The sequence below is a fragment of the Cetorhinus maximus genome, chromosome 11, assembly GCF_964194155.1.
Source record: "Cetorhinus maximus chromosome 11, sCetMax3.hap1.1, whole genome shotgun sequence".
NCBI lineage: Eukaryota > Metazoa > Chordata > Chondrichthyes > Lamniformes > Cetorhinidae > Cetorhinus > Cetorhinus maximus.
This window is the reverse complement of record NC_135889.1, coordinates 74,641,508-74,667,668: the sequence shown is the minus strand read 5'-3', so window position 1 is coordinate 74,667,668 and position 26,161 is coordinate 74,641,508. Positions and strand designations below refer to the sequence as shown.

At 41.8% G+C, this 26,161-nt stretch overlaps 1 protein-coding gene across 3 annotated transcripts in view; it reads right to left on the bottom strand.

Annotated features, from left to right (window-relative positions):
* Nucleotides 1–26,161, bottom strand: part of LOC144686686 (protein TANC1-like) — a 270,044-nt gene that overhangs the window by 117,536 nt on the left and 126,347 nt on the right. For all 3 annotated transcript variants that reach the window (XM_078552222.1, XM_078552225.1, XM_078552224.1), the window contains 3 exons: nucleotides 22,505–22,621; nucleotides 11,199–11,329; nucleotides 10,356–10,545 (listed from right to left, as the gene is read on the bottom strand). In XM_078552222.1, coding sequence (XP_078408348.1) covers nucleotides 10,356–10,545; nucleotides 11,199–11,329; nucleotides 22,505–22,621 — 438 coding nt within the window. The remainder of the gene's footprint in view (nucleotides 1–10,355; nucleotides 10,546–11,198; nucleotides 11,330–22,504; nucleotides 22,622–26,161) is intronic.

Sequence of the window (26,161 nt, the reverse complement as noted above, 5' to 3'; positions counted from 1 at the left end):
GGCTGGTGGGGTGATAAGTGAGGACAAGGGGGACCCTATCATGTTTCTGGGAGGGAGGAGAAGGCATGAGGGTGGATGCGCGGGAAGGAGTGAATGTTTGTGGATGTGGTGCCAATCAAGTGGACTGCTTTGTCCTGGATGGTATCAAGCTTCTTCAATGTTGTGGGAGATGCACTCATCCAGGCAAGAGGGCAGTTATTCCATCACATTCCTGACTTGTGCCTTGTTGATGGTGGACAGGCTTTAGGGAGCCAAGAGGTGAGTTACTCATCACATGATTCCTAGCCTCTGACCTGCTCTTGTAGCCACAGTATTTATATAACTAGCCCAGTTCTGTTTCTGGTCAATGACCACCCCCAGGATGTTGATAGTGGGGGATTCAGTAATGGTAATGCCATTGAACATTAGGGGACAATGATTGGATTCTCTCTTGTTGGAGATGGTCATTGCCTGACACTTGTGTGGCGTGAATGTTACTTGCCACTTGTCAGCTCAAGTCTGGATATTGTCCAGGTCTTGCTGCATTTAGACATGGACAGCTTCAGTATCTGAGGAGTTGTGAATGGTGCTAAACATTGTGCAATCATCAGTGAACATCTCCGCTTCTGACCTTATGATGGAAGGTCATTGATGTAGCAGGTAAAGATGTTTGATCTGAGGACACGACCCTGAGGAACTCCTGCAGTGATGTCCTGGAGCTGAGATGACTGGCCACCAACAACCACAACCATCTTCCTTTGTGCTAGGTATGACTCCAACCAGTGGAGAGTTTTCCTCCCGATTCCCATTGACTTCAATTTTGCTAGGGCTCCTTGATGCCACACTCGGTCAAATGCTGCCTTAACATCAAGAACAATCACTCTCACCTCACCTTGGGAATTCAGCTCTTTTGCCCATGTTTGAACCAAGGCTGTAATGAGGTCAGGAGCTGAGTTGCCCTGGCGGAACCCAAACTGGGCATCAGTGAGTAGGTTATCGCTAAGAAGTGTTGCTCGATAGCACTGTTGATAGCCCCTTCCATTACTTTACTGATGATCGAGAGTAGACTGATGGGGCGGTAACTGGCCAGGTTGGATTTGACCTGGACAATTTTCCACGTAGCCGAGTAGATGCCAGTGTCGTAGCTGTACTGGAACAGCTTGGCTATGGGCGCGGCAAGTTCTGGAGCATAAGTCTTCAGTACTGCCGGAGTATTGTCAGGGCCCATAGCCTTTATACTGTCTAATGCCTTCAGCCGTTTCTTGATATCATGTGGAGTGAATCGAATTGGCTGAAGACTGGCACCTATGATGCTGGGGACCTCTGGAGGAGGCAGAGATGGATCATCCTCTCGGCACTTCTGGCTGAAGATTGTTGCAAAAACTTCATCCTTATCTGGTGTGCTGGGCTCCTCCATCATTGAGGATGGGGATATTTGTGGAGCCTCCTCCTCCAGTGAGTTGTTTAATTGTCCGGCACCAATCACAACTGGATGCAGCAGGACTGCAGAGCTTAGATCTGATCGTTGGTTGTGGAATCGCTTAGCTCTGTCTATCACTTGCTGCTTATGCTGTTTGGCATTCAAGTAGTCCTGTGTTATAGCTTCACCAGGTTGACAACTCATTTTTAGGTATGCCTGGTGCTGCTCCTGGCACGCCCTCCTGTACTCTTCATTGAACCAGGGTTGATCCCCTGGCTTGATAGAGTAGGGGATATGCCAGGCCATGAGGTTACAGATTGTGTTCGAGTACAATTCTGCTGCTGTCGATGGCCCACAACACCTCATGGATGCCCAGTCGTGTTGCTATATCTGTTCGAAATCTATCCAATTTAGCACGGTGGTAGTGCCACACAACACGATGGAGGGTATCCTCAATGTGAAGGCAGGACTTCGTCTCCACAACAACTGTGCGGTGGTCACTCCTACCGAGGAGGATGAGGATGACTATGTCAGGCTGTTGCTTGACTAGTCTGTGAGACTGCTCTCCCAATTTTGGCACTAGCCCTCAGATGTTAGTAAGGAGGACTTTGCAGGGTCGACAGGGCTGAGATTGCCATTGTCTTTTCTGGAGCCTAGGTCGATGCTGGGTGGTCCATCCCATTTCATTCCTTTTTTGTGACTTTGTAGCAGTTTGAAACAACTGAATGGCTTGCTAGGCCATTTCAGAGGGTATTTAATAGATAACCACATTGCTCTGGGTCTGGAGTCACACGTAGGCCAGACCAGGTAAGGACAAACGATTTCCTACCCTAAAGAGCATTCCTCCCCTAAAGGACATTGACAATTTTTTCATGGTCATCATTAGACTTTTAATTCCAGGTTTTTATTGAATTCAAAGTCTATGGCAGGATTCTAACCCGGGTCCCCAGAACATTACCCGGATCTCTGGGTTACTAGTTTGGCGACAATACCACTGCGCCATCGCCTCCCTTTAGATTCTAAAATCTGTAAGGGTAGTTGAACAGAAAAGGGGAAAAGGGTAGTTAAGATTTGTGGAACTGTTTATTGAGTGAAGCCATTCCTGAGTTTAAGTGTAGTTGCGTTTTATATGTTTGTCTTTATTCTTTTAATAAATATTTACTTTACTATAAAATCATCACAAGTAGTCGGGGACAACATTTCTCGTTTTTGGAACAGCTGCTCATATTATGCAAATTGCAAAAACCATTTTGGCAGCTGTTTCAAGTTTCCCTCTGGGATTCCAGCAGCTCGGCATTTACCCTCTGCCGTGCCATAACAAAAGTCAAAGGCCAACTCACGTCAAAGCTGAAATATAAAGACCAAGAGAACCTCGAACCTCTCCATCTCATTAAAAATCAAGAGTGGTCTCTAACAGGCAGAAAGGCATGCCTAAAACTGAAATTAATCTATAAAGTGGACGAAGTTGCTGATGAGAACTGCAGCAGCATGTTTTGAAAGTAATTTCCAAAATTGTTTACTGGCCTAGGGAAGCCAAAGACCAGGTACCATATCACCCTACAAGTTGATGCTAAACCAATTTGCCTCTTTAAATTGAGTAAAGTTCCTCACCCACTCTTGGACAATGTCAGGGGTGAAAGTGAAAAGATGCAAGGGGTTATCTCACCAGTCACCATACCAACAAAATGGTATTCAGGAATGGTTATGGTCCCAAAGCTAAATGGCTCCATAAGAATCTGCATGGATTTAACACAACTAAACAAATCAGTGGAATGTGAGAGCCACCCAATGGCAAAGCTCTCATCCACTGAGGCCAAACTAGCCAAGAGTCCTTTATTCACCAAACTGGATACAAACAATGGATTCTGGCAGTTGCCTCTGGACAAAGAATCCAGATTGCCGACCACATTCATAACAGCATTTGGTTGTTATTGTTTAACTAGATTGCCGTTTGGAATAAGGTCCACTCCAGAAATTTTCCAGAGAACATCATTTCACACTCGAGAAAGCTTGGAAGGAATATTATGCCATATGGATGACATACATGGTTCCATGAGCGAAGAGCATGATCACAGAGTCAGAGCAGTCCACAGGCCTGGCATTGAATGAAAAATGCGAGTTCGCCAAATCTATGATCCGGTTTCTAGGTCACATTGTACATGCCACTGGAATCACAGTTGATAGACAAAAAAGACAAGAGTAATCAGAGAATTTCCACAACTCAGGAACATAACGGAGCTTCAGAAGGTTCCTCAGGATGGTCAGCCAAGTGGGCAAATTTCTACCAAATTTAGCAGAGGTCAACAAACGCTTGAGATAGCTGTCCAGACAGGGTCAACAACTTTTAATCTCTTCTGAAGTCTTGGCACATGATCATCACAGAATTACTGACCATAGTAGCAGAAGATGCATCGTCAACAGGTCTGGGGGCAGTTTTATTTCAAGTGCAGAAATATGCTAAGCGTAGACCAGTCTACTATGCCTCTAGGTCACTAACAGGAACAGAAAAATGGTATGCCATGATAGAAAAAGCAGCATTGGTAATAACTTGGGAGTGCAAAAAATTTTCAGACGGTTCTGGGATCACATTTCAAAATCCAAACAGACCATTAGCCACTAGTATCACTTCTAAACATGAAAGAAATTGCAAAGATGCCACGCAGAATCCAGCGGTTCAGAATAAAATTGGTGAGATATGATTCCATCGCAAGAGTATGTGCAAGGGAAGAATCAAACAATGGCAGACACTGTCATGAATACCATAAGATTTACACTTCAAGGAGACTGAAGTATATACATCTTTAATCACTCAGAACTTAACTGCTACTGCAAAAATGTTGCAGAAAATAAAACAAGCCCAGCAATGAGATGAAGGATGTCTCCAAGTCCAGGAATAGCATCTGGAAGGATGGCCAGACTATATCCCCACTAATCCAATACTACAGCAGTACTTTGAACATCGCAAACACCTCTTGTCATTGACTACTAGCCTTCAATGAGAGAATAGACATACCAAGAACACTTCGGCTTGATATTCTTCAAAGACTTCACCAAGGTCATCTACGAACAGCAAAACGTCATGCGAGAGCACAGCAATCAGTCTGGTGGCCAGTCGTTACTCACTCTATAGAAGAAATTATTTCTAACTGTCTTACTTGTGATGTAAAGAAGAACTACCACTATTACCTTCTGCTTTTACATCAAGGCCATGGGAGCACCTGGGAATGGACTTATTTGAATTTAAAATGAAAACCTTCCTTATTGTCATTGATGGCTACTCACGGTGGATTGAAGTAAACAGATTGCATAGTATCACAGCAGAAACAGTCATCCAATCCCGCAAGAGAATTTATGCAACACGTGGCATCCCGGACATCGTAATCACAGAATCACAGTGCAGAAGAGGCCCTTCGGCCCATCGAGTCTACACCGACACGTGAGAAACACCTGACATACCTACCTAATCCCATTTACCAGCACTTGGCCCATAGCCTTGAATGTTATGACGTGCCAAATGCTCATCCAGGTACTTTTTAAAGGATGTGAGGCAACCCGCCTCCACCACCGTCCCACAGGGAGTGCATTCCAGGCCATCACCACCCTCTGGGTAAAAAAGTTTTTCCTCATATCCCCCCTAAACCTCCTGCCCCTCACCTTGAACTTGTGTCCCCTCGTGACTGACCCTTCAGCTAAGGGGAACAGCTGCTCCCTATTCACCCTGTCCATGCCCCTCACAATCTTGCATGCCTCGATCAGGTCGTCCCTCAGTCTTCTCTGCTCCAACAAAAACAACCCAAGTCTATCCAACCTCTCTTCATAACTTAAATGTTTCATCCAAGGCAACATCCTGGTGAATATCCTCTGCACCCCCTCCAGTGCAATCACATCCTTCCTATAATGTGGCGACCAGAACTGCACACAGTACTCCAGCTGTGGCCTCACCAAGGTTCTATACAACTCCAACATGATCTCCCTACTTTTGTAATCTATGCCTTGATTGATAAAGGCAAGTGTCCCATATGCCTTTTTCACCACCCCACTAGTATGCCCCTCCGCCTTCAGAGATCTATGGACACACACGCCAAGGTCCCTTTGTTCCTCAGAACTTCCTAGTGTCATGCTGTTCATTGAACACTTCATTGTCAAATTACTCCCTCCAAAGTGTATCACCTCATGCTTTTCAGGGTTAAATTCCATCTGCCACTTATCTGCCCATTTGACCATTCCGTCTATATCTTCCTGTAGCCCAAGACATTCAACCTCACTGTTAACCACCTGGCCAATCTTTGTGTCATCCGCAAACTTACTAATCCTACCCCCCACATAGTCATCTATGTCATTTATATAAATGATGAATAATAGGGGACCCAGCACAGATCCCTGTGGTATGCCACTGGACACTGGCTTCCAGTCACTAAAGCATCCTTCTGTCATCACCCTCTGTCTCCTACAACTAAGCCAATTTTGAATCCACCTTATCAAACTACCCTGTATGTCATGTGCATTTGCCTTCATTATAAGTCTCCCATGTGGGACCTTGTCAAAGGATTTGCTAAAATCCATATAAATGACATCAACTGCACTACCCTCATCTACACACCTGGTCACCTCCACAAAAAATTCAATCAAATTTGTTAGGCATAACCTCCCTCTGATAAAGCCATGCTGACTATCCCTGATCAAACTTTGCCTCTCCAGGTGGAGATAGATTCTCTCCTTCAGAATTTTCTCCAATAGTTTCCCTACCACTGATGTGAGACTCACTGGTCTGTAGTTGCCTGGCTTATCTCTGCAACCCTTCTTAAATAGCGGAACCACATTAGCCAGTCCTCTGGCACCTCCCCCGTGGCCAGAGAGGAATTAAAAATTTGGGTCAGAGCCCCTGCAATCTCCTCCCTTGCCTCCCTCAGCAGTCTGGGACACAAATCATCTGGACCTGGAGATCTGCCCACTTTTAAGCCTGCCAACACCTCCAATACCTTGTCACTCCCTATATCAATTTTCTCAAGAACCTCGCAGTCTCTCTCCCCGAGTTCGATACCTTCATCCGCATTCTCTTGGGTGAAGACTGATGTGAAGTGTTCATTCAACACTCTACCGAAGTCCTCTGTCCTAATGTCCGACAACGGGCCGTAATCTGCTAATGAACTATTCTATCATTTCGCAAACAAATAGGACTTTGTTTATGTAACCAGTTCACCTCTGTATCTTCAAACAAATGGAGGAGCTGAGAGAGGGGTGCTAACTATCAAAGATTTATTGAAGAAAAGCGAAGACCTTAATCTAGCTCTTTTGAGTTATTGAACTTCACCACTACAAAATGGTTTCTCACCATCAGAGTTACTAATGGGTTGTTGATTGAGAACATAGCTTCCATCTCTAGAACAAAAACTCAAATCCAATGTCACCACAAACGACCAAGAGGGTAAAACAGTACGACTGAGAACAGAGAAACAACCAGGCTCGGAACTTTAATGACAGGCATACAGCATGTGAGTATTATGCCACAGTCGATGGTAAATGCTGAGCTGTTTAAATCCCAGAGGGAAGCTTGAAACAACTGTCATAACCAATTTTTGCAATTTGTATGTTTTGAGAGGCAGGCTTTGAATTCAGTGGCAATAAGACCACCAAGTCTCAGGAAGTTTTTATAACACTAAATTAAACATTTATTAATATAAGAAAGGCTGTAGGAAAAAACATATGTCTACAAAATGACTATAAGAAGTACACAAAATCCCCTAATTAATTTGACTCCTAGTTATGTCTCCATTAAGGCAACAGTAAAACACAGATTTAGACAGACCCCTGGCAGAGCACACTCTGAACAGTCGCATTCAAAATGAGTTTCTTTCAGCTCTGGGTGCTTGCAGTCAGTAGCTTGAGGCTTACAGGCTGGAGGCTTTCGATCTTGGAATCACTGTCCTTTTTACCAACGGCCTTCTCTTCCTTTATACATATTTTCCTCTTTGAATGCAAATTTTCATTGTATCACAATGTCTTAAGAACTTTACCTCTTCTAATAATAAGACCCTTTCATAATACCTAATTTATTAGTAATCCTGGGAAAAAATAAACAAACACACTGTTTCTGAGCTTCACCTGGTTAGGTGTAATATTTCACTCATTCTTTTGAATGGTTTATTTAAAAATGCAAATTGGCCCCATGACACCTATGTTTCTAAACTTCCCCATGTTTATCTAATTAATGTTTCAAACCTAGTGCTCTTCTATACATCAAAGCCTCTGGAACAGCTGGCTTTAATCCAATTAAGACACACACACGTAGACACAGGCACCACTTAACTCTATTTTAAAATAATTTCCAATAACATTATCATATCTTCTTGACAGTGAGTTACCAGTGCCAAAGTCCAGAGAGGGCATATGGGTCCAAGACCAACAAAAGAAAGGCACAATCATTGAAAAAACTCTACAACCATGTTCATACAGGATTTAGACAGGCCAGGGTATCATAAGGAGTAACCGCAGTGCCTTAGTACTCTTTGGAGAGAAAGCCAATAGATACTTGAGCTTACTACTCAGATCTTGAGGAAGAAGAAAGGCTTACTAGGAGAAAAACACTCACAGCTACAGAAGCGAGAGTACGGAATATCCTCGACCTCAAAAGGAGGTCAGAACGAGATGAGGGAGATTGATTAAGGCACCTCAGAGACTAACCCTGTGAAATCTGAGATTCTGCGGGGAGATGCAGGAGCATGTAAATATGGTGGGGTTCAAGGCTTTGGTTGGGGGGGGGGGGGGGGGGGGTTGTGCAGGCCGGGGAGATGTAGAATAAAGGGTTAACAACAGAAGCATACATGATGACGTAATAATGATGTCAGATCACATGACTGAGGAGAGAGATCTGAAAAGGAGGAAAAGGTCAGGTAGAGGTCCAAATGTGTAAATACTTGCTGTAAATAAAGCATGATGGTTTTAAGAAACTACAGACTTGAGCAGCATACTTTGACAGAATAGATAATCTCCAAAACCCTCATCTGGACCCCGACCACATGTTTCAGTAATAGTGACGATGAAACTATTTTCGATTGGTGTAAAAACCCACCTGGTTCACTATTGTCCGTTAGGGAAGGAAATCTGCCATGCTTACCTGGTCGGGCCAACGCGATTCCAGGCCCACGACAATGGGTTTGACTCTGAGCTGCCCTCAAACGGCCTAGCAAGCCACTCAGCTCAGGGGCAATTTGGTATGGGCAACAAATGCTGGCCTTGCCAGCAAAGCCTATATCCCAAAAACGAATTTTAAAGAAATCCAGGTGATCAGAACTGCTTTCATAACCTATTAATTCTGTTAGTTGATACCTACACAAATACTTGATTACTCTTACAAAAAAGTATAAGTTAATTAATAAAGAAATTATAGTTTTAATTTTATCATGAAACAGAAGACTGCAGCATCCCCTTGCAAGAGGAGGTAAAAATTAGAGGGAAATATTGCATTTGATTATTTCCAGATTCATCTGGTTGTCAACTGGAGAGAATCTGCAAATAGGCTAACCATTCACCATTCCAACAGAAGAGATGGCTAGATTAGTTGGACCAAACTAGTAAGAGGAGAGTTATTGAAGCACTGGCTTCTTTTTCATCAGGCAACCATGTAACCATGGTACAGGAGGCAGCCGAATTGGATTAGTGATTTCTAGGTCCCAAATAGCAAACCAGTTATTAACCTGGAGTTTAACTCCAAAACTATTTGAATTTTTAATATTTTAGACACTCCCACACACAATTCATATATCTCTTGTGGCATTATACGTGGATAGTCAAACTATCTAGAAATAGATCTGTGGTTTCTGGAACTGAAACAGCATGGAGACAGTTACTGGCTTTGTACAGGGTATCTGAGATAGTGAGTGATGGAGAGAATGCGAGGGAAGCATTTTGGAGAGGAGGGGGGTTCGCAGCAGCAAAAGCTAAACCGGTAGAGTCTAGGTTTGTAGGCTGCTACTTGCATTCATAGCTTGCAAAATGAATTACAACAGTGCTGTTTAAAATGAAGATATTATGTTTCTGAACTTTGGAAGCAGAAGGAAGTGAGTTGGAGAGCAGATTGTTAAAGCAACTGGGAATGGAACCGTGCCAAAAAATGGGAATGAATGATGTCAGGTAGGAAGAAGCACAAGTTGCAAACATGCTGCAACACTGACAGAACAATATACTCATTTGGATTGGTAGGCTTAAAAGGGGACTGACCAGTTTTTACCTACCTAGAAAGCTTAGCAGAATAACACAATGCATATTAAATTGTTTCATATTTCAGTCATAAAACTCTTAATACCTACCCATACGCAATACTGACTTTCAGCTAAGATTGTTAACTTCAACATTACCAAATTCCAGCCACAGTAATATCAAATATTGCAGAAATCATTTTATTTTGTGATACGCCAAGGTACAATCACAGATGCCTCCAAGGTACAATCACAGGGATGAACTTTTTTAGCTTTCGTACATGCCCAATTAGTTGTTAGAATACTAAAAGTTAACTGTTATCACATTAAGTTAATTTCAACATTAAATTCAACTAACGATGGGTGGAACAAATACGTGAGAGCTATCACCACTATTGTTTCCAACATACCCATCTTTGCATGTTTGCTGACAGTTTTGGCAGTGGCGACTCATGAATCTATGTTTGCCTACACCATCAGATCAAAAATGAAACAGAAGTCAACTTAAAGTAAAAGCATGATCTTAAGTCATTCTTATCAACTCAAAAATATCAACTTCAAAATAATTGTATATAATTAAATAACAATACAACAATTACTGTTTTGGTTTATACCATTCAAACAGAAGTGATTTAAACAACGATTCTTACAAATTGGGTTTTTGAGGATAACTGATGCGCCTTCAAGTAACAAAGTGATAATCAAAGGTTGAACACAGGGTGCGCGGGCATTACATATTTTCAGAAACCCAAATCTCTTACCTATAATGCCACTGTCCTTGCTTTCCAGTGTGGAGCTTAAGCTGGTAATAGTTCCACAGGGACTGGGTTTTTTTTGTGGTGGTTTGCTGATGCAGCTGTTCAGGGTTGAGCATGGGCTGTCAGTGCCTGGAGATGCAGTACTGCTCGTGAGTGTCGAACATGGACTGATTCCCTGAATAGCAGCTGAAAACTGAAGGACATAAAATAAAACAATTAGTTCTAGAAATAAAATATTTGCAGAATAATTATTTGATAACTAGTCAATCGAGTCCAGCATTGTGCAGATGAAGTCAAGTTCACGTCAAGCAGGGCTAGAGGGCAAAAGATAGACTGAACTTGGGTGGAGGTGAAGAGAGAGCAGGGTGGAGTGTCATAGAAAAGAGGGACAGGGTATAGGGGCGGGAGGGGGAGAAGGAAGAGAATGCATGGGGAGGAGAAGAGTTTGGGGGGGACCATGGGGAATTGAGAAGTTGAGTGGGATGAAGGAGAGCAATGAAATAGAAAGGCAAACTAACATATGCAAGAAGTTCTCGGTAGCAATTAACTTAATTGTCATAAACACTGATTTAGTAACAGTGTAATTTTAAAATGTTTCCGACTGAACATCGAATAAACATCCAATATCAAATAATATCTGAATTACTAAATTTCTACCAAAAAGACTTATAATGCAACTTCTTTTGATTACGATCTACCTGAACTGTTCGATAGCTTTTCGTAACTTGTGTAAAAACTGAATTATTTCAGCTGAACGGTGTCAAAATGCCAAATTATATACCAAGCAGCATCCTTCATGTTCAAAAACAAAAAGTATGTTGATTCTTTTCAATACGATAATCATACCATTTTTTCATTCTTCTCTTCCACAGGTAAACGAGCAGAACTTGGAATCCCTTCTCCTAACAGAAACCCTAATCTAGTCATCAGTTCCTGAGCAGCAGGGGAGGAGCTTCGCTCATTACTCTTCTGTGGCTCTGGAAGAGAAATAACCACAGTTATTCAATTTACTACCGCCTTAATTATAGGTTCTTAGTTACTTAGCAGGTCTATTACAGAATTCTGGTTGTAGGTTACTAAAATATATTTTCATCTTACTTTATAATGCTGATTTACTACAAATTCATAATGTAAAATTAATTGTGCCCTAGCTTTCTGATGCATTTATCTTTGAAATTCTGCATACAATACAATTTCTGTTCTATTTCCTACTGTTCATTCAGATAAATGCAGGTTTAAAACAGTATACTTAATTTGTAGAAAAGCTTAATATTCCAAAATATAAAAAGGCCCTGTTCACAATTTTAACATCAGTTCAATGTTCTGCAACAATTAGTATTTTCACATTAATATCAACTACCTCCACTAGCCGATTTTTACCAAGCACATGATTGTTTCTAGGTTACCAATCTCATTTCAGCACCAGTTCACTCTTTCCATATGCTATTGACACTGTCACAAAATTGTAGGAACAAGTTCAATGGTTCATCAAGTGTAGAAATGACATTGTCCATAGATTTCATTTTCAAGTAGTAATAAATCCAATGTCAAAGTCTCAAGTCCAGGACCTATAGTGATTGCTGCAAAATTGCCAAGATCAATTCAAGGTTGCTTTCAATATTCATCCAAAAATTGTGACATGTATAGGTAAAATTAGGGGTTAACAAGTCAGAAGTTACTAAAAATCTGAGGAACGTAGTATTTAGAAAGAGCACTTGATAAGGTTCTACATAGCAGCCTTCTAGAAATGATTAAACCTCAAGAAGGGGCTGGATGGTCCACTCCTGCTCCTATGTTCCTTTGCTTCTAAGTAATGTTCAAAATATTTGTAAGTGATTTGGGGGAGGTATTAGAACTGGTTCTGCAGGAGATGGGACATGTAAAGGCCGGATGGATTGCACATAAACAGAGTCCAGACCAATGTCTTTGCAGGGCAATTTGCTAGTGCCAATCGGGATGACTTAAATGTGGGAATCAGGAGATAATATGAGAGGGGAAAACCGAGATACATGGAGAACTGGTAAAGACGATGGCACAAGAGTAGGCAATAGTAAGGATAGGTGGCGTCAGAGTAAGAGGAAATGTAGTAAGGTCTAAATTAGGTTTCTGGCACGTATGTGAAGGTGCAGAGAGTTTTAAAGAAGGTTTGTGAGCTACAAGCACAGATAGCCATGTTCCAATAATTGAGGCCTAGCTCAAAAAAAGGTAGGACTGGCTACTAACTATTCCTGGATACAAGGTGTTCAGGAAAGATAGGGAAGGAAAGAAAGGAGGAGGGACAATAGCATTGATTAAGGAGAACATGAAGAGTTCTGCAGAGAGAGGATGTCCTAGGGGGGTCAGCGACAGAGTCTATTTGGTTAGAGCCAAGAAACAGTTTAAGTTCCATTACAATACTGGGTGCATTCCATAGGCTACCAACTGGTGGAAAGGTCAGAGAGGAACAAATTTGCAAGGAAATTATAGAGAGGTGCAAGAATTAGAGAGTAGTTATAATGGGAATCTTGAATTATTCTAATATGGACTGGGATAGTAATACTGTAAAGGGCAGGTAGAAGCAAGAGTTTCTAGGATGTGTTCAGGAGAATTTTCTGCATCAGTATGTTTCCAGTTCAACTAGGCAGGATCTGGTTCTGGGGTATGAGGTGGGTCAAGTGAATCAAATGTCAGGAGAGAGACATTTAGGGGACAGTGATCATAGAATCATAAGGTTTTGGCTAGTTATGGAAAAGAACACAGAGGATTCCACGGTAAAAATAATTAATTGGGATAGGGTCAGCTTCCATGGCATCTGGCCCAGGTAAAGTGGAACCAAACACTCACAGGCAAAACTGTAAAGGGACAATGGGCTGGCTGCCTTTCAAGAGAAGATCATTAGGTACAGTCCCACAACGGGGAAAGGTAGGGTAACAAATCCATAACTCCCTGGGCATATAAATAGTAAAAAGGCGGTTAAAGGAGGAGTGGTGCCAATGAAGGACCTTAAAGGAAATTTATACAGAGACAAGGGACATGGCTGAGGTACTAAATGTGGAACTTTGCATCTATCGCTACCCAGGAAGATGCTGCCCAAGTCATAGTGAAAGAGGAGGTAGCTGAGGCACTGGATGGGTTAAAAATTGATAAAAAGGAGGCATCAGATAGTCTGGCTATACTTAAAGTGACCTGGACTGAATGAGATGCATCCAAGAATATGGAGTGAAGGAAGGGTGCAAACTGCGAAGGCACTGGCCATAAACTTCCAATACTTCCTGGATACAGAAGTGGTATCAGAAGACTGGAGAATTTTAAATATGACATCCTTCTTCAAAAAAGGCTGTAAGGATAAACCCAGTAGCTACAAGCAGTCAGTTTAACATCGGTGGTGGGAAAGCTTTTAGAAAGATACTTTAAACCAAAATTAGCAGTCACTTGGACAAATGTGGATTAATTAAGGAAAGTCAGCATGGATTTGTTAAGATCAAATCATGTTCAACCACTTTGACTTTGTCGTTGAGGTAATAGAAATGGCTGATGAGGTGATGGGTTGATGTGATGCTTGGACTTCCAAAAGGCATTTGATTAAGTGTCACATAACAGGCCTATCAGTAAAGTTAAACCTCATGGAATAAAAGGGACAGTAAGGAAGGGAGAGATAGTAAAAGTTCCCATAGATATTTATATAAGAAAATAGCTCACAAAGTGAGTGTTGGTCCTATAGAAAGTGAGTCTGGGGAATTGATAATGGAAAACAAGGAAATGGCAGATGAATTGAACAGATATTTTGCATCAGTCTTCACTATAAAGTATACAAGTAACATCCCAGAAATAGCTGTAATGGAAGGGAGGGAGGAACTCAGGAAAATTACAAACACCAGAGAAGTGGTATTGAGCAATTGTTGGAGCTGCGGACTGACAAATCCCTGGGTACTGATGGACAAAATCCTAGGGTCTTGAAAGAAGTGGCTAATGGAATAGTTGATGGGTTGGTTTTAATGTTCCAAAGTTCCCTAGATTCAGGAAAGGTTCCATTCAATTGGAAAATAGCAAATGCAACTCCTTTATTCAAAAAGGGAGGGAGACAGAAAGCAGGAGACTACAGGCCAGTTAGCTTAAAACTATCAGAGGGAAAATGTTAGAAGCTATTATTAAAAGTGTTATATCCAGGCACTTAGAAAAGTTTACGGCAATCAGGCAGAGTCAGCATTGTTCTGTAAAAGGGAAATCATGATTAACCAATTTATGGGAGCTCTTTGAAGGGGTCACGTGCTGTGGATAAAGGCGGATGTACTGTACTTAGATTTTCAGGAGGCATTTGATAAGGTGCCACCATCAGAGGTTATTGCAGAAAATAAAAGCTCATGGTGTAGGGGGTAATATATTGGCATGGATAGAAGATTGGTTGGCTAACAGGAAATAGAGGGTAGCCATAAATGGTCTTTTCCTCGTTGACAGGACATAACGAGGGATAAGGAGCATCAGTTACATGAATAGATTAAAGAAGTTGAGGCATTGTCATTGGAGAGAAGATTAGGAGATTTGATAGCGGTGTTCAAAATCATGAGGGGTCTCCAGAGTACACGGAGAAATTGTTCCTATTGGTGGAAGGATCGAGACCAAAGGGCATTGATTTAAGGTGACTGGTAAAATAAGCAATGGCGACATGGGATAAAACTTTATGCACCAAGTGGTTGAGATCTGGAATGCACTACCTGAGAGGGTGGTGGAGGCCATGACTAAACCTGCCTCCAAGAGGGAATGGACAATTATCTGAACAAATAAAAATTGCAGAGCTGCAGGGAAAAGGCAAGGGAGTGGGCCTAGGTGAATTGCTCTTGCAGAGAGCTGGTATGGACGGGATGGTCTGAATGCCCTCCTTCTGTGCTGTAACCATTCTATGATTCTATAACCTGTACCAGGCTAGATGCCCAGGTTAGGAATACTGGACAAACATGGAACAATGACATTAAAGTAAAAGAAACTAAGAAAATCAGAAGGTTGGGGACTAGGGAAGAGGTGGGGGGTAGAAGTGGGGGCGGGGGGGGCGGGGAGAGAGAGAGAGAGAGAGAGAGAGAGAGAGAGAGAGAGAGAGAGAGAGAGAGAGAGAAAAGCACAGAAGGGCTAGATACACTGTTTTGATCTTGAGGGAGGCCAGTAACCTTTAAAAAGAAATCTGAACTAAAATTAACTGAAGTATGACACCACAAGATTTAACATTTTAAACAAAAAGCTTCACTGTACAAAAGTTAAACAAAGCAAAAACTACTAACACTATTTCATAAACACTTATTCTTCAAACCCCAAAATCTCAACAGGGTACTTTGCCCTAAATTTACTTCCATTCCCCCACCCCCAACCACCTCAAGAGTTCCCCAATACTTTACAGGGTTCTTGTGGTTCCTTCACTTTTCCTCGGACCAAACCGAGGTGTGCCACAGCTCTCAGGACTTCATTTTGATTCTCGTCAGTGTTCCTGCTATTCGCCGAGGTATGAGATTTCTCGAAGTCCTTCAATCAGCGTCCGGCTAGGTGACCCTCCAAATTTCCTTGAGCACCTCATGTTTGTGGATAGCCCAGCTCAAGCATGGGTCTCAATGTTTTCTTGTTCAGTGACTCCAAAATCAGAAAACACCCTCGGTTTCTGATAGCTCGCTGCTACTGGTCTACAGCTTCTGGCAGATTCCCTCTCTCTGCTCATCTCAAAAGCTGCTTCCAGGCTCTAATTCTGTTTCTGTGATAAATGACACAGCTAAACCAAAAACAAAATACAAACACCCTGCAATTTATCCCCATGGCAATTTGGCACAACTGGGATGTCCCAGATAGAGAGTTAAAATAAATATCTTCTATTCTCAAACCTCCCATTTGTTCTGGGAAAACAAATGAATAATTTAAACTGCATATGAAGATAACTATATACATCTCGTATCCACCAAGAAATTCAAAGAGCCACCATTGTTTAATGTTCCCCACTTCCAACTCTGACCTTATTAAATATGCACAGGCCATCCTTTGATTTGCAATTAATTTAGGTTTATTTACCAGCTTCTCACTAGGGATTTTCATTTATCTTACACTTAAAAATTTCAATCCCCCAACCTAAAAGTTATACACGTTAAGACATAGGAATCATGAAATCAGACATTTTTGCAACAACACAGAGAAATGAAACACAGAGAGCGAAGGAGGCACACACACAGGAGTGAACAGGTAGAGGGAGAACAGAAGTTGAGAGATGCACAGAAAAAGACAAAAATGCTCACAGGTATGAGACACACCAACACATTCTGAAGTGTAAAGCTGAGCCATGCACAGAAGTTAAAGCACAGAGCAAGAAACATATACACATAGAGCAACAAGTGAGCGAATCACTAAAGGAGTAACCCGGCTACTAACCCTGCAATTTCCTCCCTTTTTCTAATTACTAACTGGAAGTTTTCAAGTCTTCTGCTCTGCTGACCTCAAATTTTGCTTGCAGCTACACCTGTCAACCTTGGTTTATGCTACTGTCATTCAATTACTCTACACTGTTTCTGCGAAATATGTATTTTCTTTTTAAACATTGCTTACGACCTTATTTTAAATATTTGTAGTTGTACTTCCCAAGAAAAAACTGATGCTTTTTTCCTCCAGAAAACATTTTGAATGATGTGGGAGAAAAAGATATGCATCATCACTTAGTAGTGCTGCAGGAAATCATTACACATCTATGATAAGATCAGACTTAGAAATCCTGAAAGCACTTGCCACAAAGCAGCATCACAGGGAAAGAGTCACAAACACCTTCACAGGATAACGATAACTTCCACAGGGATATTTTCATGGTACATGTGACCCATAAACAAACTTTAATAAATCATTTATTGCTGCATTGCACACGGACAGTGCAGATGAATTGTAATGTTTTGAGTGTAAAATTAGAAAGTGGGATATAATTGGACCAATTATAAAATCATACTTGTACAACTGTATGGAAACACAGGTGCCCTTTGCACCTTACATTGAAGCAGAAGGGTAAAAGGGGTCACCATAAAAATCCAAGTACAAAAACTGTTTCTAAGAATGATTTTTACTAACGCAAAGGTTAAATATGCAAATAATATAAATTTTATTCATTTATACCACCATGCTGCTCTTTTTCAGGATTAAGTGGTAGAAATAAAAACTATGTTCTAATGGAATAATTACATTATGAGTGCAAGATGCCATTTTGACAAATTACTGCATCCAAGTTTCAAGAATACAGTCATTATCACTCTAATCACTCATTTAAATCAGGCAATCATATAAATCCAAAAAATAGTGCAAATCATTTATCATTGCCATTATCGCCAATTACACAGTTATCATGGAATATGTTATGCCTGTTGCTTTTTTGTTCAAGTGAGTAGTTCACACCTTGATATGGTGCAATTACAATATATTTCCTGTTTAAGCATATCGGCTATTTCAGACATAGAGCAACATGAGAAATTTAGCTAGAGAGAACCGGGACAAAGTTGGCTGAATTCTGAACAGCACTAGCGTGGAAGCATAAATGAGGAGCTCATGGTTCTTTGCCATGTTCTACTGAAGTGTACATTGCTCCAGGGTTCAAAAGAGTTATATAGAATACAGGGTTCCAACAGCACTTTCCATTAACAAATTAGTACAGGTATAGTCAACGATGAGCAAGATTAACAAGCTTTGAACTCTTTGAAATACTCATGAAGAAAAATTATCCCAGTCAAGAGTTATAAACAAACAACACAGATTCAGGTAAGTCATCTAACAAGTGTAGCAGGCAAATAACATTAGGATCAATATAGTCACTATAATGGTGGAGATTGCTTCAGCTTCAATATCATAAAATACTTGTTTACCATCAATGGATTCTTGTTAAATCTTCTGGCTAAGGGCTCATGATTAAAACTACATGTGGACTGATACCAAAAGCAATATATTGTTATTATAAATTAGTGTTCAGAGTGGAAAATAAAACTGCTTGGTAAGCAACAGATCGGGGGTTGGAATAAATGTTTTCAGATATTATCAGTGATAAATACATCAGAGGTAGTAATCTTGAAAGAACCTGGCTCTATGTAAAAAAAATGATTGGCATATTTCTCGATATCATGCAATATTTTTGGTTTACAAGGGCCAGCTATAAGGCTACATAAACAAACCAATTCAACCTATTGTAGTTTTCAACTGTTCAAGACACACAAAGAGAACAAAGAACAAAGAAAAGTACAGCACAGGAACAGGCCCTTAGGCCCTCCAAGCCTGCGCCGATCATATTGCCCATCAACTAAAACATTTTGCACTTCCGGGGTCCGTATCCCTCTATTCCCATCCTATTCATGTATTTGTCAAGCTGCCTCTTAAACACCACTATCGTACCTGCTTCCACCACCTCCTCTGGCAGCGAATTCCAGGCACTCACTACCTCTGCGTAAAAAACATGCCTGGCACATCTCCTCTATAGTTCTCTCCTCTCACCTTAAATCTATGTCCCCTAGTAATTGACTCTTCCACCCTGGGAAAAAGCTTCTGACTATCTACTCTGTCCATGCCACTCATAATTTTGTAAACTTCTATCAAGTCGCCCCTCAATCTCCGTCGCTCTAGTGAGAACAATCCGAGTTTCTCCAACCTCTCCTCATAGCTAATAACCTCCAGACCAGGCAGCATCCTGGTAAACCTCCTCTGCACCCTCTCCAACGCCTCCATATCCTTCTGGTAATGTGGCGACCAGAATTACACGCAATATTCCAAGTGTGGCCTAACCAAGGTTCTATATAACTGCAGCATGATTTCCCAGCTTTTATACTCAATACCCCTGCCAACGAAGGCAAGCATGCCATATGCCTTCCTGACTACCTTATCCACCTGCGTTGCCACTTTCAGTGACCTGTGGACCTGTACACCCAGATCCCTCTGCCTGTCAATGCACTTAAGTGTTCTGCCATTTACTGTATAATTCCTGCCTGTATTAGACCTTCTAAAATGCATTACCTCGCATTTGTCCAGATTAAACTCCATCTGCCATTTCTCCGCCCAAGTCTCCAACCGATCTATATCCCGTTGTATCCTTTGACAATCCTCTTCACTATCTGCAACTCCTCCAACCTTAGTGTCGTCTGCAAACTTACTAATTAGCCCAGTTACATTTCCTCCAAATCATTTATGTATACTACAAACAGCAAAGGTCCCAGCACTGATCCCTGCAGAATTCCACTAGTCACAGCTCTCCATTCAGAAAAGCACCCTTCTACTGCTACCCTCTGTCTTCTATGACCAAGCCAATTCTGTATCCATCTTGCCAACGCACCTCTGATCCCATGCGACTTTACCTTCTGTACCAGTCTGCCATGAGGGACCTTGTCAAAAGCCTTACTGAAATCCATGTATATAACATCCACTGCCCTCCCATCGTCGATCATCTTTGTCACTTCCTCAAAAAACCTCTCCTTCACAAAACCATGCTGCCTCTCACTAATACGCCCACTTGCTTCCAAATGGTAGTAAATCCTGTCACGAAGAACCTTCTCCAATAATTTCCCTACCACTGACGTAAGGCTCACTGGCCTGTAATTTCCTGGGTTATCCCTGCTACCCTTCTTAAACAATGGAACAACATTGGCCATTCTCCAGTCCTCTGGGACCTCACCCGTAGCCAGTGAGGATGCAAAGATTTCTGTCAAGGCCCCAGCAATCTCCTCCCTTGCCTCCCTCAGTACTCTGGGGTAGATCCCATCTGGCCCTGGGGACTTATCCACCTTAATATTCTTCAAGACGCCTAACACCTCCTCTTTTTTGATCTCAACATGATCCAGGCTATCTACACACTCTTCCCTAGACAAATCGACCGCTAAGTCCTTCTCTTTGGTGAATACTGATGAGAAGTATTCATTTAGTATCTCTCCCATTTCTTCCGGCTCCACACACAGATTCCCACCTCTGTCCCTGAGTGGGCCTACCCTTTCCCTGGCTACCCTCTTGCTTTTTACATATGTATAAAAGGCCTTGGGATTTTCCTTAATCCTGGTTGCCAGTGACTTTTCATGACCCCATTTAGCCCTCCTGACTCCTTGCTTAAGTTTCTTCCTACTTTCTTTATATTTTCCACAGGCTTCATCTGTTCCCAGCCTTCTAGCCCTTACGAATGCTTCCCTTTTCTCTTTGACTAATCTCGCAATATCCTTCGTTATCCAAGGTTCCTGAAACTTGCTATGCTTATCCTTCATCCTAACAGGAACATGCCGGTCCTGAATTCTTATCAACTGACGTTTGAAAGCCCCCCACATGTCAGTTGTTGATTTGTCCTCAAACATCCGCCTCCAGTCTAGATTCCTCAGTTCTTGCCTAATATTGTTATAATTAGCCATCCCCCAATTAAGCACCTTAACCCGAGGGACTCCTGTTATCCTTATCCACCAGTACCTTGAAACTTACTGAATTATGGTCACTTTTCCCGAAATGCTCCCCTACTGAAACTTCGACCACCTGGCCGGGTTCATTCCCTAATACCAGGTCCAGTATTGCCCCTTCCCTAGTTGGACTATCTACATATTGTCTCAGGAAGCCCTTCTGGATGCACCTTACAAATTCTGCACCATCCAAACCCCTAGCACTAAGTGATTCCCAGTCAACATCTTTCCAAAATCTGCCTACATAACTGTTCCTCAATCTCCCGCCGGCAATTGGGCGGCCTATAGTAAACCCCCAACATTGTGACTGCACCCTTCCTATTCCGGAGCTCTACCCATAATGCGTTGCTTCATGAGCCCACCGAGGTGTCCTCCTGTCGTACAGCTGTGATATTCCCCTTAACCAGCAGTGCAACTACCCCACTCTTCTACATCCCTCTCTATCCTGCCTGATACATCTAAATCCTGGTACGTTTATCTGCCAATCCTGTCTATCCTTCAACCAAGTCTCTGTAATAGCAATAACATCATAGTCCCAAGTACTAATCCAAGCTCTAAGCTCATCTGCCTTGCCTGTTATACTTCTCGCATTGAAACAAATGCATTTCAGACCCCCAGTCCCACTGTGTTCAGTAATTTCCCTCTGCCTGCCCTTCCTCTTAGTCCTACTGGCCATATTCACTGGTTCCCAGTCATTTATTTCACCTGCTGACCTATTGCTCTGGTTCCCACCCCCCTGCCATACTAGTTTAAACCCTCCCGAGTGACACTAGCAAACCTCGCAGCCAGGATATTGGTGCCCCTCCAGTTTAGATGCAACCCGTCCTTCTTGAACAGGTCCCACCTGCCCCAGAAGAGATCCCACTGATCCAAATATGGGAAACCCTCCCTCCTACACCATCTATTCAGCCACGTGTTCAGCTGCACTATCTTCCTATTTCTAGCTTCACTGGCACGTAGCACAGGGAGTAATCCTGAGATTACAACCCCAGAGGTCCTGTTTTTTAACCTTCTGCCTAACTCCCTGAACTCCCGCTGCAGGACCTCGTCACTCTTCCTGCCTATGTCGTTAGTACCAATGTGTACCACGACCTCAGGTTGTTCTCCCTCCCTCTTCAGAATGTCCCGTACCCGATCAGAGATATCCTGGACCCTGGCACCAGGGAGGCAACATACCATCCTGGTGTCTCTTTCATGACCACAGAAGCGCCTATCTGAGCCCCTTAAAAGATCTAAGAGAATAGCTATTTTGTTCCATAAAAATGTATACCAAGCTTAATATTCAAAGTAAATAATTACAAACCATCAAGCAATAAGATATAATCCAAGCACAGTACGATACTTGGATAATCCTCTTGCAAATACGTACAGCATGCCCACTGGAAGTGAAATATCATCTTCATTGGGCATCCTAAGAGGCAATTCTTTGATTTCACTCTCCTAGCAAGCAAGCCGGGCTTGAAGGGAACATGTGTCAGAGAAAGGGCTACAACATTATTGGCCAAATTCTGTGATCCATGTTTCCATTATGTGCAGCTCCTTGATAAAAGAATGAAATAACAGAATTAACCGCACAAAATCAAGTACATTCCAGGCTACCTAATGATTTTAAATAAACTTTGTGGGAACTTCCCTTCGTCAAAACTGCACAGAATGCTGAAGGCCTTCTAATCTTCTTTCCACTTTAGGTAACTTTTAGCTACAGCAGCTTCAATCATTTACTCTTAAGACTATTTAAAAAAATAGAAACAAGAAACTCACCATTTTGTGCTAATTGGGAAGGGTCTGTTTTCTGTGCCAACTTTGTCAATGCCGAGGCAATTACATCATCTCCTGGCACCTTAGGGCTTTCCACATATTTCAACTTCCTGATTGGGCCTGCATGAAGAAAAAATCTTTTCCTGTTAACTTCTTCCAGACACAATCATTTTGAAGATAAACATGCCTGCAACACTGCCAAAGTTTAGTGCAGTTGCTGTCAGTGAAACAGACAACTAAACATAATGCTCATACTTCCAATAGGTGAGTAATTCACAAAGGAAAATTTCAGCCAAAAAAGTTCTAGGAATATAAGCTACGCCACAAAACCAAACATCATCGCACATTCGTGCGATATTTCGGTCAGCGGGCGAGTACAAGAGTCAGAAGTGCGCCTGCCGACAATTAAGAGGCCTATTAAGGCCATTAAAGTATTAAGTGCTATTTTTCACTGCCCGTCCAACCTCACAGTTGGCAGGCAGGCAAATCAGCCAGGTGGCCTTTAGATTTTTAGGAAACTTCATCCACGGGCAGGATGAGGTTTCCGACATCAGTTGAAAAAAAATAAAAATGTTTTGACATAATTATTATAATGTTTCTGTTCATGTGAGTGAGTCCTATGTGGAGGCATCTTTTCCCGATTTTTAAAACCTTTATTTTTGATTTTAAAATTCTTCAGCTCCCTAAGGCAGTTCCCCGCCTTTTGAGAGCTTTCAGTGCGTGCTCCCTCGCGCATGCGCAGACTTTTGCGCTCGCCCTGCTCCCGTCCCCACCCCGGCCACACTGAGTTTCTCAGCGCACCTTTCACGCTGGCTGGCCAACTGGCCGTTAACTGGCCAGCCAGCGTGAAATCGCCGTCAGGGGCGAAGGGCCATTTCCCGGTCGCTCCCACACCAATCCGCCCACCCGAAAACCCTGCCCTATAAATTCCATATTAAATGGCAAGTACAACTAAGGTTGATCTTATAAATTGGCTTAGCAGTCCACTCAGATTTTGGTGATGACACAAAGTCCTTCAAAAATGTCTTCTTCACAAACAATTTTAGCTCATCTGCCTCACAAACAATTTCAACTTCTCTTCTTCTAAAAGCTAATCTGATCCCAAATTGACAGCAGCCCAGAACCAACCAGAGTTCCAAGGGCACGGTCTTCACCACAAATGGCACACATCTGCCAAACCTGCTCCATTGTGTCTGGGTAGGGTAGATCCACCGATGTTATCTTCAATTAACAGAAACCAAAACTCCAGCTTCTGGATCTGGACTCTGCCTTCTTAAACTTGCTTGTTTTGCACCAACGGACTCAATTGCTGCTGCTCAGCTTGAACTGATCTGTGTCCTCTTTTATCTTTTAATTAGGTTCAATCTGCCCAGGAGTTTTGGTTTGAAAATCTGTTTGTTTTTGTCTCTTTAGAAACCGGGAGGATCTGTTTCCCTTTTCTGACTCCAGTTAAGGTCTGCCTCAAGAAATACAAAATTCAAAACACAGATTCCCTCATGCTTTACCCTTGGGAAAAGGGAGCTTTGAAATACAAGAAGTTCTTATCATCATAAATGATTTAACAAACAGTTTATTACATACTATATAATGTTATTTAACACAAATCGTATGTACAAAGTTATAAGAGCTTCACTAAAAGCAAAAGTAAATGTGACAAATAGGATTACCAGGATTAAAAATCATGGCATTATCAGAACTGAGCCCGCCTTCTCCTACATCCTTTCCTTAAACTCTGAACAGAGCATCAGCAATTGCTTGTATTTTGTCCCAGCAGCATGCTCAATTTTTAGGACAAAGGGTTGCAGCATCAAACTCCAGCTAAACAACCAAAGGTTCTTCATGCCAAACATTTCCAGAAACACCAATGAACTATGACAAGTGTAAATTAATGTCTCTCTTTCATTATTCAAAACATATATTTCGAATCGTTGAAGAGTCAAGACAAGACTTAACATTTCCGATAAAAACAAAAAACTACTGCGGATGCTGGAAATCCAAAACAAAAACAGAATTACCTGGTAAAACTCAGCAGGTCTGGCAGCATCAGTGGAGAAGAAAAGAGTCGATGTTTCGGGTCCACATGATGAACCCGAAACGTCCGACTCTTTTCTTCTCCACCGATGCTGCCAGACCTGCTGAGTTTTTCCAGGTAATTCTGTTTTTGTTTAACATTTCCTTCTCAATTGTACAGTATTTTTGTTGAAATGTATAAAGATTTCTTGAGGAGTAACTGACTAAATGCTCTGTATCAATGTCATCCTCTTGTAGCAACACTGCTCCTACACCTAAATCATTGGCATCAATAGCTATTTGAGTGGAATATCGAAATTCAGAGCAGCCAAAACAGGTTAATTTACTAACACAGCCTTTAACTTCTCAAAGGCAGTCTAACAAGACTCTGCCGGGTTAAATTTTATATTTTTCTTCAATATGTTTGTTAATGGAGCAACTACCAAACTGAAATTTGGGATAAACTTCCAGTAGAACCCACACATTCCGAGGAGCCAAGTATTTCCTATTTTGTTTTAGGGGTAGGAAAGTCCATAACTGCTTTAACTTTAGCTTCTTTGGGCAAGACTCAACCTTACCCCACGACATGTCCAAAATAGGTGACTTTGACCTTGGCAAACTCACGCGTCGCCAAATGTAATCACCAAATCAGCTTTTTGTACTTTATCAAATAGTGCACTTAGTGCTCCACGTGTTCTTCCCATGTGTAACTGTAGACCAACAGATCATTGATACACACAACACATTGCATAATCCAGCAATTACTTGCTTTAATCAATCTTTGAAAGGTGCGTTCTTCATTCCAAATGGCATAACCTTACATTGGTAGAGGCCATTTGGGGTCACGAAAGCAGAGATTCCTTTGGCTTGATCTGTTGGTGGAACTTGCCGATAGCCTTTAGCAAATTGATCTTGCTAACAAAGTCTGAATTTCCAAATCTATCAATGCAATCCTGAAGTCAGGGAATTGGATAAGAGTCACTTTTTGTTACAGCATTAATTTTCCTGTAATCAATGCAGAACCTTAGAGATCCATCAAATTTTGGTATCAGTGTGACTGGGGGACTCCAGCTAACTGCCCAACGTAAACTTAATTTCCTGTCTTACTTGAGCCAATTTTTCACAAGTCAGTCGTTAAGGGTTTTTTTCTGAAGGGTTCAGCATTTCCCACATCAATGTTATGCATAGGTAAAGACATTTGTACTAGTCTATCAATACACAATTACTTATATTTTTTAAGCAGCTTTGCTACGTCGCCCTGAAACCTCTCAAGAAGATGGTATAATCTTCTATCCAAATTTTTAAACAGCTCCGCATCAGCTAATTTTATTACTGGGGGGGCTTTGATCTGAGAACTTTCAATCTCTGTCTCATCATTTGAACCCTCAACTATATACATAATCACTATTTTCTTTCTCAACGACTTGGAGTGCACTCACTGGTTGACTAGCCTTCCTGTCATAATAGTTTCAAGATACTTTTTAGACACAATTATTGATGTTTCCTTCTGTCCAGAGCAATAATTACATATTTGTCTCATTTCATCATTTTTTAACATAATTAGGTCCACTAAACCTGGCCTTTAGTGCTTCACTCGGCAAAGGTAAGAGAACCAGTACTTTAAGCCCAGGTTTAAAAGGTCGAGTTTCA